The following is a 14,803-nucleotide window of genomic DNA, read 5'->3' as shown; positions in this document are numbered from 1 at the left end:
CTCAAATCTGAAATATATAAACTTTTTAATTTGTGTTTTGCAATCCTTTTTACTCATCTATCACACACTACAATTTACAAAGAAACTAGGTCTAAATCCAGACTGATGATTGTTTAAAATATTACCTTGAAATAAAATTGAACCGAGCTGGAAACACGTCAGTTCTTAGCACTTAGCACATTTAATCAAGGAAGTTTGAAATTGAAGTAAATTAATTTAAATCACTAGAATTTCCACCCTTTAACAGAGGAAGACCATATGCCAAGACTTATAAATGAACCCTGACTTTAGTCATACTGTACATCTGGGTATGTGGCTCAGCTATACAGTAACTGATTCTGCCAAAACTGAAGCCCTTGGTTAATCAAGCTGCGGAGGACCAAAAGAATTTCTAGCATCAACAGAAAGCAAAACATCAAGTACAGTACTTCCATCTCTCATGAATTGCTTCACTGTATAGTACATATGGATATGCTAGTTAAATTTAGACAAATACACCATTTGCTTCCTCCTCATTTAAGATCAGTGGAATACTACACAACTTTCATTCAGATACCATGTGAAACTGAATGATTACAGCTGGTGCATCTTGTCACCCTGAGGATGTCAAATGACATGACTAGGCATACCCACAAAGCATCACAACAAGCTACCTGCATTTTGACAGGAACTTACAAGTACTTGGGGGTTCACATTAATGACTGCTTAGACTGGTCTCATAACACAGAGGAATTATAAAAGAAAGGGTAGAGCAGGCACTTTTTTCTTTGGTGACTGTGTTCCTTTAATGAGGGCAGTGATACAGTATCTTTCACACTTTCTAAAACTATGTGATGGCTAATGTGATTTAACGCTATGGGGTCAGGTCAGGTTGGGGAGCATGCACTTGGACAGTGCGTTGCTGCACCGACCACAAGAACAAACAGCTTGGGATCCCGGTTGGCAACCTCCACCCCAAGGCAGACACGCAGTCCAGTTCCATCCCCTGGAAATGACCATCTATCTGCCACAGCAAGGTGTTTCATGGGGTACCCTTGGCCTGGTCCAGCCACTCGGGTCCTCAACAGTCAGGATCCTGTGAGCCAGATTACCCTCTGGAAATCGTAAAACATGGCAGCAGTTCTGTAACAGATGCTCCCTCACAATGCAGGTAATGTGCCTCACTCGAGACTCCATGAGCAACCTCTTGTTCAGCACAAAGTCAAACGAGCGGTACCCAAGGATCTCTGAAGAGAGACAGTACCAAATGAGTCCAGTCTTCATCGCAGGTCACAGGATAGCATACACATCTCACAACCATATAGCAAAATAGGTAGCACCAGGACTCCAAAGACTTGGACCTTCATCCTTTTGCAGAGCTATCAGGAGATTAATACACCCATTTCCAGCTACCTCATGACCCCAACTGCTCTTCCTCTCCTTTGACTGACTTCATAGGAAGAGCCACCAGAGACATGAATGTTTCTGACGAAGTACAGTGTGCATCCGGAAAGTATTCACAGCGCATCACTTTTTCCACATTTTGTTATGTTACAGCCTTATTCCAAAATGGATTAAATTCATTTTTTCCTCAGAATTCTACACACAACACTCCATAATGACAACGTGAAAAAAGTTTAAGGTTTATGCAACTTTATTAAAAAAAAAAAACGTAAACGTCTTGACGAGGTTGACATTCTCTCCACAGACAGACACACTGCTGTTGGCTGTGCCCAAAATGTCATTAAAGGCCTAGATCTTGGTTTTTATCCTGGACATTTGCAAAGCCCAGACATTCCAATTCCTTGCTCAGTCTCTCAAGAGCCCCAATCAGAGCCTCCACTGACATCGCAAACGTCACAGCACCATTGGCAAAGTCAAGATTAGGGACTCTTTCCTCACCGACAGATGCCCCATATCCGCTGGACTCCACAACCCTACCCAACACCCAGTTCATGCAAGCAGTGAATAGCTATGGTGTGCTGCATTGAATCTTCACTTCAAGAGAGGCTCACTTAATCAACGAGTGAATTGAAAGAGCAGTCACAGTTACAGGACGCAAACTAGACCCCCTGGAGGTAGTAGCAGAAGTGTGTCAGGAAACACTACTGGGGCTCCTTCATACCAAAGACCATACTCTTGCATAATGCCTCACAGTGACTCTGAAAGCCAAGTTAGAAGTTGTGTACATATATATATGTGACGCTGAGCCACTTGCTCTGAACAACATGTGCTTTGCCTGCAGCTGAATGACTTTTTTTTGGCTATGCACAAGCTAGTGCATGTAACATTATAAATATGCTACTAGCCTCTTACCTTGGAATGTCTGTATGAGTGTGTCACTGGTTTCCTGTCAGCACAAAGCTGGCACCATCCAAACAAATAAGTGTTTAAACATGGTGCTTTAGCTCAATGCATACGCATTCTGACAGCGTCAGCCAAAAGTTGTTGCAGGGGTGGCCACTCTGGTTTACGTTTGTTTCTGATTTCACATTCAAAGGCACATGGGGGACCACAGAAGGGTATCATGGATTTATGGAAAGTATTAACTTCTGTCAATGTCGCAAGTTATTTAGTGGTTTGATTAGTGTTTGTGTGTAGCTACGTTAGTCCATCTCCCAGTAGTCAGTCAGTAGGGGTCATTTGATCTGGTTTATGGGAGCAGTAGTAGCAGAAAAATCAGGAGAGAACTAAATGTGTGACAGCTAGCAAAAGGCTGGGTGGCTCAAAGTCTGACTGACTCATTGGAGCTTTTTGAAACTCCCATCTAGCTGGCACAAGTGCTCGATTTTTGAGAGTCAGCGGAGTTTTGTTTGTAGCTGTCACAGAGCCATCTTATTGTGATTACTTTTGTTTTTGGCAGTTGTTAACCTTTGGACAGTGCATTAGTTGAACTCAGGTAACAGCCTAATTATTTTTGTTGGGGATTTATTTTTCCCCAATTTTTTTGATTTTGTAAATCATTTTTAAGGACTTATTTTGCTTTTTGATATGACTGTTTTACAACCTTTGCAACTATACATATTAACAGTAGTCTTAAGGATTGTTGTAAATAAACATATTCCTTGTTATCATTGCCAGCATAATGACTGTTTTCGGTCACCTTTGGTCCTAGTCGGTCCCGACTGGTAGAAGAACACCTGCTCCCACAGGAGAGTTGACAATATTTATCTATTTATTCACTGAGCTACTGAAAAAAAAAAAAAAACTTATTTCCCCCAGAGGAGAAATAAAGTTCTGTCCATCTACAGTAAGTCAAAGTGCTGTAAGTGCTCCATGCTTCATCTGACCACCTTATAAGATTGTCTCAGAAGTAAGCATTTGATTCAGTTTAGCAAAAAATACAAGCTGTAGATGCTGTCACTTTTATGACTGTACTTTGCTGCAATACAGCATGAATGATATTCAGTTAGGACAAAAATTACATTTTTTTTGCTCATACAAAATTTCAAGTTGCCAGTCGAAGTAGCACATATTTAAATGCGAAAGAATCTTAAAAATAAACCGACAAAGACTTAACAGTTACTTTAGGAACTGACGTGAACTTAGGGTTACTTACCAATGAGCGTCGCATTTGCATTAATACATTCATGAAGTAATCATAGCCAATTAACCCCTCTTGGTTATGAAGGGTTATTGTGCTGACTACTGCTGCTGCAGCTAAGGCCATTTCTATCCACTCAAGAAGGTATCGAAGTGAACCTCTTTGTGCAGCCAAGCCAAGCAAAAGTTCAGAAGCAAGCCGTCGTCCCAATATATCAGCACCTGAATTAGGCATAGTTACTCCTTTAAGGAATGATGTCACTTGTGACAAGCAATCCAAACCCATAGGCGGAATTTTGCTTTCATTAGCTAATGATAATGGTGGTAAAGAGCTTATGACATCAATAGCTGTGTGAATGACATCATTACACAAGCTAAGTCCAGGTGCAGGAGGAGGCATCAGCCAACTCTGCCGTAACAGAGCAAACAGTAAGCTAAGACCAGTCCTGACACCCATTTCAATTAGTGCATCTGTGCTGGACCTTGGCCGTTCACTAACGGAGTGGCTATCGGTGGAGCCAGAGTTGTTCTCTGGCGAATGCTGCTGCTGCTTTACTTTTCCCTTGTCATGGTATTTGTTGGAAAGTGCATAAAAAATGCGCTGCAATACCAGCAGTCGCTTACGGAGGGCAGATGCAAATGGGGAGTCTGAGCATACCATCTTCGCCAGTGCCAGCTGGCTACTAAGCAGAGCATCCAGGTAATGTTCTTGCTCATCGCTAGAAAGGGACTCACGTTCAAAGTCTGGCAGTTGAGGTCCCTTTAGGCAAAGCACCTGTTGGGGCAGCAATACCACCTCCTTATTGGCAATAAGCTTGGCATACAAAACAGAAACTCCTTCGCGGGTGGCAATAGATTCACTGTCTTCTGTGATCCAAGAGCTGTTGAGATGCTCTAGCCATTTTAACTTCACTGGGGGGATCATCAAGGCCATAGCTGATTACTTGGGTTCCATCAGTCCTTTAGAAAGAGAAAACAAGGAGTGAGACTTGCACTAGAAAAGAAAACATTATTAAAATATTGTCATCTTTAAAGCTTAAGTGTCTAGTGTTAAAGGTTTGGCCAAATAAAGGTAAAAACTATGACAAGCTTGAATCACTTCTACTGTACAAGTGTGACATATGCAGGTCTGCTTACTCCATACTTGCAAATACTTTCAGACATTATGTAATCCATCCACAAAGTAAATCATCTGCTATTTAGGACTAGATTGAATAGCACATTAATAATCAAATCTAACATACAACTAAAAATTCAAGCAGACCTCTTTTACACTCTAGGCATAGGTTTCTAACACAAGCAGAATGAACAAACAGGATGAAGGAAATTGGCGAGTCAAGTGGCAACATTGTACTTTATCCTTATGTTTCATTTGCAATCTTTCTATACAGTAATCCCTCCTCCATCGCGGGGGTTGCGTTCCAGAGTCACCCGCGAAATAAGAAAATCCGCGAAGTAGAAACCATATGTTTATATGGTTATTTTTATATTGTCATGCTTGGGTCACAGATTTGCACAGAAACACAGGAGGTTGTAGAGAGACAGGAACGTTATTCAAACACTGCAAACAAACATTTGTCTCTTTTTCAAAAGTTTAAACTGTGCTCCATGAGATGACAGTTCCGTCTCACAATTAAAAGAATGCAAACATATCTTCCTCTTCAAAGGAGTGCGTGTCAGGAGCAGTGACTGTCACAGAGATAGAGAGAAAAGCAAACAAATCAATAGGGCTGTTTGGCTTTTAAGTATGTGAAGCACCGCGGCACAAAGCTGTTGAAGGCGGTAGCTCACACCCCCTCCGTCAGGAGCAGACAAAGAGAGAGAGAGAGAGATAGATAGAGAGATACAGAGTTTGTTTTTCAATCAAAAATCAATACGTGCCCTTCGAGCTTTTAAGTATGCGAACCACCGTGCAGCATGTCGTTTCAGGAAGCAGCTGCACAAAAGATAGCAACGTGAAGATAATCTTTCAGCATTTTTAGACGAGCGTCCGTATCGTCTAGGTGTGCGAACAGCCCCCCTGCTCAATCCCCCTACGTCAGGATCAGAGAAAGTCAGCGCAAGAGAGAGAAAAGTAAGCTGGGTAGCTTCTCAGCCATCTGCCAATAGCGTCCCTTGTATGAAATCAACTGGGCAAACCAACTGAGGAAGCATGTACCAGAAATTAAAAGACCCATTGTCCGCAGAAATCCGCGAACCAGCAAAAAATCCGCGATATATATTGAAATATGCTTACATATAAAATCCGCGATGGAGTGAAGCCGCGAAAGGCGAAGCGCGATATAGCGAGGGATTACTGTATTGCACAGGTCTCAAATGAAAGTATGGTAAAGAGGAATAAATGTAATTCTTTTTTTTAGCTGATCTTATACTTTTATTAGTAGCCTTCACTTAAGGGCAGAGTGGTGGCTTTGAGGCTAAGGATCTGCACTAGTATCTGGAAGGGTGCCACTTTTAATCCCTGTTACTGCCACAAGGGATTCTACTTTGCTGGGCCCTTGAGCAAGACCCTTAACCTGCAATTGCTCCAGGGGCGCTGTACAATGGCTGACCCTATGCTCGGACTCCAAGGGGTATGCAAAAACTAACAAATTCCTAATAAAAGAAATTGTATACGGCGAAATAAAGAACATAAAAAAGAAAAAAGTGATACTTCAGTATGACATATTCATAAGAAATTTAGTAAGATTTTAATTTTTTCCTTAATGTTAAATGATTAAAAGACTATTGTCATATTCTTCTTTGCAATTCAAGAAGGTTTGCTCTCGTTTCAAAACAGTGCCAATTTAAAAAATGGAATTGACACAATTGCAAATGACACTGAATATTAAAGGGAACCAGCTATGTTTGTGTTATACCTGTCTGTGTGCTCATTTTTGGCAAAGGTTTAAATAACTAGAACATTAACAAACTGATTATAAAATCTCAAAAAACAAGACAAACTAATTCAACCCTAAGCAAAAGAAACTTGTTTTAATTTCATAACATTTTAACAACACAAGTTAATAATTTCTGGAATTGCACAAAAGTGGTAGAAACTCAGAAATAAAAGCATGCTTAATTAAAAAAAAAAAAAAGTTGGTTAGAATTAAAGCTGAAACCACATGAACTTTGGAAAACAATCTTAGACCATTACCAACATTCTTAACACCTTGCACTAGTCAAATGACAGACACAAATCTATATCCAGATGAAAATTTAAAACAAAATTCTATGGTAGTCACAATACACACAGTTAGCACTAGTCATTAAAAGTGATTCTCCCAACTAGTGAGACAGATCAGGAAAACCTACAATATAATGAATGAACTACTAGAACAAAAAACAGCTCTGCGCAAGTCACAAAGATCTAGGCTATTATACTTGCTACTGCATGGTATTCTACCAGATAAACTAAACTTTTCCACAAACACATGAAAACACACATGTAAATTAAAGTTTGTCATTCTTTTTCTTAATCCCAGATCCATACACTACCTCATACTACATCATTTGAATGATGTAAAAACTGTGCTATATTATAGGGGGGATAAAAAACAAGCTGTAAGTAATTTCTGTATGCTACATACCCATCTATTAAAAAAAGAGGAAAAAGAACCTCATCTTACTTTATATCAACAGCTGATTAGCATCCCATCTCACTAGGTAAGCAGCATATCTTCAGTTTTGTTAGTCTGCTGCAAATAACTATGTAAAACAACTCTGAATTACAAACCATTGATCCACCTACTAATTTTTAAACCAGATGAATCCAACTAAAAGTTACATGGGACATCAGGTGCCCTTCAATTGTAAGACACATTCATTCATAAACATTGGAGTTGCCAATAAACCTAAACCATATCTGGACTATGCACAGAACAGCCCATGAACTTATGGGAAAAACATATACCGCACTCACTTACTAAACCTAGTCCCCCAGAGATAATGTATCAGGAAATGTATACAGTGCATAACTTTAATCACACCACTGTCCTGACAAAAAAAAAAAAAAAAAGAATATAAATAAATTGTATAAAGACAACAGGGTATGAGCTTTCCCAATAATTTTAGTATTTGGCCCGATATTGTGTATGAACTGCAGCTTCCAAAATTTTCTTTCTTAATAACCATTTCCCGATTCCCCGAGGGTGAACCACCTCACAGGATCCTCATTGATGAGGACCTGAGCGGCTGGACCAGGCCAAGGGGACACCCCACGTAGCACCTGGCTGCGGCAGATAGATGGTCATTTCCATAGAGTGGGGCTGGACCACGTGTTTTGCCCTTTGCCAACCAGGATCCCCAGCTGTTCCGTCGTGTGGTGGGTGCTGCAAAGCACTCTACCAGTGCATACTCCCCAACCTTAATAACCAAATATCTCTCCTAACTAAATCAAGAATCATTCATTCATTTTTAAACCTATCTATTGGACTTAACATAATAAAAACTTTTGAACTGGCATTAATTACCATCAAGTAATAAACTCGGCTAGTAACACTATAATACAAGTACTACATCACTACAATGGATACCATAAAAAGCATGAATGACAATGCCTATATTTACTGTTTGCACATACTTATAAGATTGTGCATTTTTATTAAAGACTAGTTGAAAAGCCTGCTGAAGCAGGCGAAAGTATATTTTATGGTCTTTTATTATATGGTCCTGGTTTCTATCATGAATGATTGCCAATGACACTATTGGTGCTTGCAGATTCCGTGATGTTGCTTCCGCGAGACATTGCTGCTTCACCTCATAAAGCATTTTACATGCTTCAGCAAAAGAATTATTGTCGCTCATGAATGAACTCAGTAGGGTCATGAGGTTGGGGTTGCATTTAGAGTTCTCTTTGATTTGCGTTCTTTGTGCAGACGCCTCATCAAGATCAAGGATATAAAGTTGAGCAAATCGACAATGATCATCATTTTCAGGATGTAGAGCCCCAGATCTGTGATGAATCTGTCCATGAATACGAAAGCAGTAGGGCCCGTATCCTGGAGGAGGAGCAATTTTAGCACCCATTGCAGCAAAGGCTAATGCGCTGTTAAATGACCTTATGTTGTCCATGAAGTTTTTTGAGTGTTCGTGTTGTCCCGTCATGAGGCTCTTCAGTAAAGCAGATACCCGTATCGGAGGGAAACTCACTTTTCCTTTGTGGCAACAGATGTTAAACAGTTTATCTGCTGGTTGTTCAGCAGGGAAATGTTTCGCACCACAGAATTTGCATCGTAATTGTAAATTTCCACAAAAATGATGGTCGATGCTGTCCTCAATAACATATGTTCCGGTGGCTGCATGAAGATGCTGAGGTGTAGGTAATTGCGCGAGTGTTGCTCTATGATTGCGGTCTTGTTGGTTTTGTCTTTCGCGTCGACGGGATGCTTCCTCCTGTGTTGCATTTGCTCTGTGATTGCGGTCTTGTTGGTTTCGTCTTTCGCGTCGACGGGATGCTTCCTCCTGTGTTGCATTTGCTCTGTGATTGCGGTCTTGTTGGTTTTGTCTTTCGCGCCGACGGGATGGTTCCTCCTGTGTTGGATTTGCTCTGTGATTGCGGTCTTGTTGGTTTCTTCTTTCGCGCGGATGGGATGGTTCCTCCTGTGTTGCATTTGGTCATCGAGTGCAGTCTTTTTCGTTTCATTGACGTTTCTGTTCGGAAAAGACCGCTTCATCTAGCGGTCTTTTGCGAGGCATAATCGTCTAAGGTTTAGGATAACTCGTTCACTATTGTGAGGAAATGGTGTACTTTACCTGGAATGTGTGGCACTAAACTCTTGATATGTGTACAGGTATTCCGGAGGGCCATTAGAATACGATACGATTCCATAGTCCAATGTTAACCAAAATTAACAAAACATTCGCAACAATGTTAACATTATTTTCTAAACAAATATTTATCACCTGGCAACACAAAACAGTCCCACGTTTAAACAAATTGTTATCATCACCTAGCAACGAAAGGGAGACGTACGTACATACGTACGCATAGGCATTTTATATATAGGATTATAAACGTGCTTTTCCTTACAGTTTATTTCTTACTAAACTTTAACTGGATGCAAAAATGTCAACATTAAGTTATGATTTTTTTTTTTGCCTAACAGCAGCACAACAGTGGTACAATGCCACAAAAAATGCTGAATTTCATCTCTGTGTAGAAAAGCAAATATGGATGTCACTGTACAGGAAACCTGTTGGGGCATAGCTTTCAATGGGCCTTCCAGAAATATATGTGTATCTTAATGTAAGGTGTAAACAGAACATGAACTTAATCGGTTTATAATAAGTTGCTGGCTTACTTTTTTCCCTCCCCATTAAGGCAATCACTGCACAAAACGGGACATGAGAGAATTGTTAAAGCAGTGAGATCAATAAAATAAAGGCGAGAAGAGACAGACTGCAGTGATATGCTTCTGAAATGGCGCCAACGGCAGAATGATGACAGTTGGTTTTAAAAACGGTGTAGATCCACAAAGTTGAGGTACAAGAAATGTGAAATCATGTAATAAAACTAATGGATAATATATAGGCAGAGGGATATGAATGGTCAACCGTTAATAAGGCTGCGCCCACCTTCCCCTTTGTGTGCAGTGGAGCTTTCCTGTGCCGCTGGGAGCCGTGAAGATGTCAACGATGGGACGAATGAAGATTATTTGCCCGCATTTTACGTCTAGCAGGTTCTGTGTACGAATGGCACAAGAGGAAGCCTGTGACAAGTGTACTCTTGTACACTTTCTTTGTTAAACCAATAACATCACACGCCAAGGTAGCCTATAGCGGCCCCTCCTAAACCATCTCCCCTGACACTTAACATTGTTTTCCTGTTGCTTTTGCATTTAAGGCTCCAGTAGCCAGCAGATCACGCGGTACTTGATAACGTTCGGAGTAGGTAGCGTTTTCCTCCTAAGCCCCTCTACTGTCACCGATGTCTCCCGAAAAGAAGGGTGCTTGGTGTCACGCTCGGTTGCTGCAGTGCTTCCGTTCATAATATCGGCTGATAAAATGAGAAAGCCGAATTCCCCCGTAGTGTTCATCCCTACATTTTATAGCGCCAAGCTGGTCGTTGTGCTTTCTTTCCCCCGCCCTGCCAAATGAAAGGAGGGTACAAGAAGGATGGCTCATTTTCAGTGCCGAAGCTGCGGCTCCCCTATTTTTTATTTTAACATTTCCAGACGTCACACTGGTCTGCTATGCAATCCAACCGGGTAGACTTGCCAATCTCCGAATGGAAAAGGCCCTACACAAAACAGCCTGATGTGTCGCTGCAGTTGCGACTAGGCTAGTCCGAGGACGCGAGGCCTACATCGACGCAATAGCACGAAGCAAATTGTCGGCCCCGCAGACGGCTAACTTACCGTCAAGTGCCAATGACCACATCCCCGGTTCCACGGTGCATGTCGTGCATTCCGACAAATACACTGTCATGCATACCCCATGCTCTACCCGCAGAGCGTCTGCCAACTTTCTGCCGCAATGAAATTCAGTCAAGTCCGGTCCCCGGCCCCAAAGAGGCAGGGCGCTTCAACATCACGTGTTTACCAAGCCAGCCTGTGGATGGAGCTCTCGTACAGCAGTACTGTACAACTGCGGTGACGTATGGTGCTGTGGCTCTGTAAGTGGATATTATCGGGGATCGTGCAGGTACGCTAACAGGAGAGCAGGCTGGCGGGCGCATTAGGTGGGGCGGGTGCAGGCGAGTCTCTCTCCGAGTGCTGCACGTTCATGTGCGCGAGCAAGGGCTCTAGTTGAAGGAGCCTCTCGTGAGAGTCGATAGCCCGCCCGAGTTCCCCTGCAGACCTTACGTCTCGGAGATAGTGCTTTCTCTATCTATCTGTGTCACTGATGCCTTATACATCCCTTAGCAATTCTGGATGGCGATGAAAAAATAGCCTTTATTCTTCTATAGTCATTCACCCAATTTTTATTTTAGATAAAGGATAAGGCGGGTTTGGAAAACGGATGAGTGGATGGATAACGCTATTAACTTCATGAACCAACTAGGTACATTACAGAACATAACAGATTAACGTAAGATGGAAATCTCACAGAAATAAACTTTGTAAAGATTTGCTGTAGCACAGTGGAAGCCATATTTCTCGAAAAGAACGTTACAAGAATTGTAACAACCAAGACGACAGTTGTATAACAAGTGTGTATCACAGAGAGGGGGCGCCAAGAGAGCTGGTGGACCTTGCCTCATTGGTGTACACAACGTTAGAGAGCAAGGGAAAAGTTTATTTTTTGAGAATGGGTTTAGGGATAGCATTTTATTGATAAGTTAGCTTATAAATGTAAGTGATATTTTTTCCAAATTACATATAAAATCTTGCTTAACCCTGCCACAGGGGATACACAAACCAGTGTGTTTCCTCGTGCCAGTCCCATAAATGGGAGGGTAACGTCAGGAAGGGCATCCATGTTGCCAGATCGGACAACAATACAGATTTCCATACCGGATCGATCGAGCCCCGGGTTAAAAACAATCACCACCAGTACTGTTAACCAACAGGGTGCTGACAGAAATTGGGCTACTGTTAGCAGAAGAAGGAGGAGGAGAGGGGGGAGACGTGTTCGGAGGAAAGAGAAGAGAAGGAAGGTAAAGAGAGTGGAACTGAGGGTAGGAACTTTGAATGTTGGCATTATGACTGGTAAGGGGAGAGAGCTGGCCAATATAATTGAGAGAAGGAAGGTTGATATATTGTGAGTGCAAGAGACTAAATGGAAGGGGAGTAAGGCCAGGTGGATTAGAGATGGATTCAAATTGTACCTTCATGGTGTGGATGAGAGGAGAAATGGGTAAGGGTTATTCTGAAGGAACAGTATGTCAAGAATGTTTTGGAAGTGAAAAGAGTGTCAGGCAGAGTAATGATTATGAAGCTGGAAATTGGAGGTGTGATGATGAATGTTGTTACTGCATATGCTCTGCAAGTTGGGTGTGCGATGGATGAGAAAGAAGATATCTGGAGTGAGTTGGATGAAGTGATGGACAGTGTTCCCAAGGGACAGAAAGTGGTGATTAGAGAAGGTTTCAATGGACATGTTGGTGAAGGGAACAGAGGAGACGAGGAGGTGATGGGTAGGTATGGTGTCAAGGAGAGGAATGAAGAATGTCAGATGATAGTGGACTTTGCAAAAAGGATGGGCATGGCTGTAGTGAATACATATTTTAAGTAGAGGGAGGAACATAAGGTGATGTCCAAGAGTGGAGGAAGATGCACACAGGTAGATTATATCCTGTGCAGAAGAGTCAATATGAAGGAGATTAAAGACTGCAAAGTGGTAGCAGGGGAAAGTGTAGTTAGACAGCACAGGATGGTGGCCTGTAGGATGACGTTGAAGATCAAGAAGAGGAGGAAAGTGAGGACAGAGGATCAAATGGTAGAAGTTCAAAAAGGAAGACTGCAAGGTTGAGTTTAGGGAGGAGGTAAGACAGACACCGAGTGGCAATGAAGAGCTACCAGACAGCTGGGCAACTACAGCAGAAGTAGTAAGGGTGACAGCAAGAAGGGTGCTTGGCGTGACATCTGGACAGAGGAAGGAATAAAAGGAAACCTGGTGATGGAATGGGGAAGAACAGGAGAGTATACAGAGAAAGAGGATGGCGAAGAAGAAGTGGGATAGTCAGAGAGATGTAGAAAGTAGACATGAGTACAAGGAGATAAGGCGCAAGGTGAAAAGAGAGGTGGTGAAGGCTAAAGAAAAGGCATATGTTGAGTTGTATGAGACGTTGGACACTAAGGAGGGAGAAAAGGACCCGTACCCGATTGGCTAGACAGAGGGACCGAGCTGGGAAAGATGTGCAGCAGGTTAGGGTCATAAAGGATAAAGATGGAAACATACTCACAAGCGAGGATGGTGTGTTGAGAAGATGGAAAGAGTACTTTGAGAGGCTGATGAATGAAGAGAATGAGAGAGAGAGCAGGTTGGATGATGTGGAGATAGTGAATCAGGAAGTGCAATGGATTAGGAAGGAGTTAGTAAGGACAGCTATGAACAGGATGAAGAATTGAAAGGTCGTTGATCCAGATGACATACCTCTGGAAGCATGGAGGTGTTTATGAGAGATGGAAGTGGGGTTTTTAACCAGATTGTTTAATAGAATCTTGGAAAGTGAGAGGATGCCTGAGGAGTGGAGAAGAAGTGTACTGGTGCCGATATTTAAGAATAAGGGGGATGTGCAGAACTGTGGTAACTACAGAGGGATAAAATTGATGAGTCACAACATGAAGTTATGGGAAAGAGTAGTGGAAGCTAGGTTAAGAAGTGAGGTGATGATTAGTGAGCAGCAGTATGGTTTAATGCAAAGAAAGGTTGGACGGTTGGGAGACAAAGTCAGAGAGGCAAGATTACGATGGTTTGGACATGTGCAGAGGAGAGATGTTGGTTATGTTGGGAAAAGGATGTTAAAGATAGAGCTGCCAGGTAAGAGGAAAAGAAGAAGGCCTAAGAGAAGGTTTATGGATCTGGTGAGAGAGGACATGCAGGTGATGGGTGTGACAGAGCAAGATGTAGAGGACAGGAAGATATGGAACAAGATGATCTACTGTAGCAAACCCTAACAGGAGCAGCCGGAAGAAGAAGAAATATAAAATCTTGCTGCAAAAGAATATAGCACTGTCTTAAACACAATCCCTAACAGTATTTGCACCCTCATAAAGACAGTTTTCCAAAATAGTCATTTAATACATGAAGTCAGTGAAACAATTTCTGACAATGGGATCAGCATAGCAGAAGGAAATTCAGAAGTTTATTACGGATCTAATAATTCTAAAAACCCCTCCTGCTGTGCAACTTAAGTGTGCATCAAAATGCTGGGTTGACTGAAAGATGGTACGATAAATTCCTCATAAATGCATTTTGACAAATACAGTGAAAAAGTACCATATTAGATCATTCATAAATGTAATCCATGCAAGATTGTAATATCTAAATTAATATATCTATCCAAATATATTAAATATATATAGCTTTTGTGGTGAAAAATAATGAAAATATTTTAAATATTTTAATAACTGTGTACATTACAAAAATGTTTGTCTTGCTCTAATGAAGGGTTTTAGTGAAAAAATGAAAAGAAAAATAAATATGGTGAATGCAAAGAACAACAAAGAATGTAGTAATTAATCTCTTCATTTTACTTGCAAAATTCTTTATCCTCAAAATGAAATTTTGCAACGTATTGTTTATCTATTAATGATTTCAACTCAGTTGTGTACTCTGAAAAAATGTAAAAATAGCAAGGGAATCAAAAAAGTAAATCTGCTTTCCAAATATAAATTTATTTGATTTGTACTAATAC

At 41.4% G+C, this 14,803-nt stretch overlaps 1 protein-coding gene across 5 annotated transcripts in view; it reads right to left on the bottom strand.

The window, feature by feature from the left end:
* herc1 (HECT and RLD domain containing E3 ubiquitin protein ligase family member 1) overlaps positions 1-11,053 on the bottom strand; it is a 161,074-nt gene extending 150,021 nt beyond the window's left edge. For all 5 annotated transcript variants that reach the window (XM_051920605.1, XM_051920606.1, XM_051920609.1 and 2 more), the window contains exons 1-2: positions 10,860-11,053; positions 3,539-4,482 (exon numbers count right to left, since the gene is read on the bottom strand). In XM_051920605.1, coding sequence (XP_051776565.1) covers positions 3,539-4,456 — 918 coding nt within the window. In that variant the 5' untranslated portion in view covers positions 4,457-4,482; positions 10,860-11,053. The remainder of the gene's footprint in view (positions 1-3,538; positions 4,483-10,859) is intronic.
* Between the last annotated feature and the right edge of the window lie 3,750 nt (positions 11,054-14,803).

The sequence above is a fragment of the Erpetoichthys calabaricus genome, chromosome 17, assembly GCF_900747795.2.
Source record: "Erpetoichthys calabaricus chromosome 17, fErpCal1.3, whole genome shotgun sequence".
NCBI lineage: Eukaryota > Metazoa > Chordata > Cladistia > Polypteriformes > Polypteridae > Erpetoichthys > Erpetoichthys calabaricus.
Note: the sequence above shows the minus strand (reverse complement) of the source record. Positions and strands in the feature narration are given on the sequence as shown.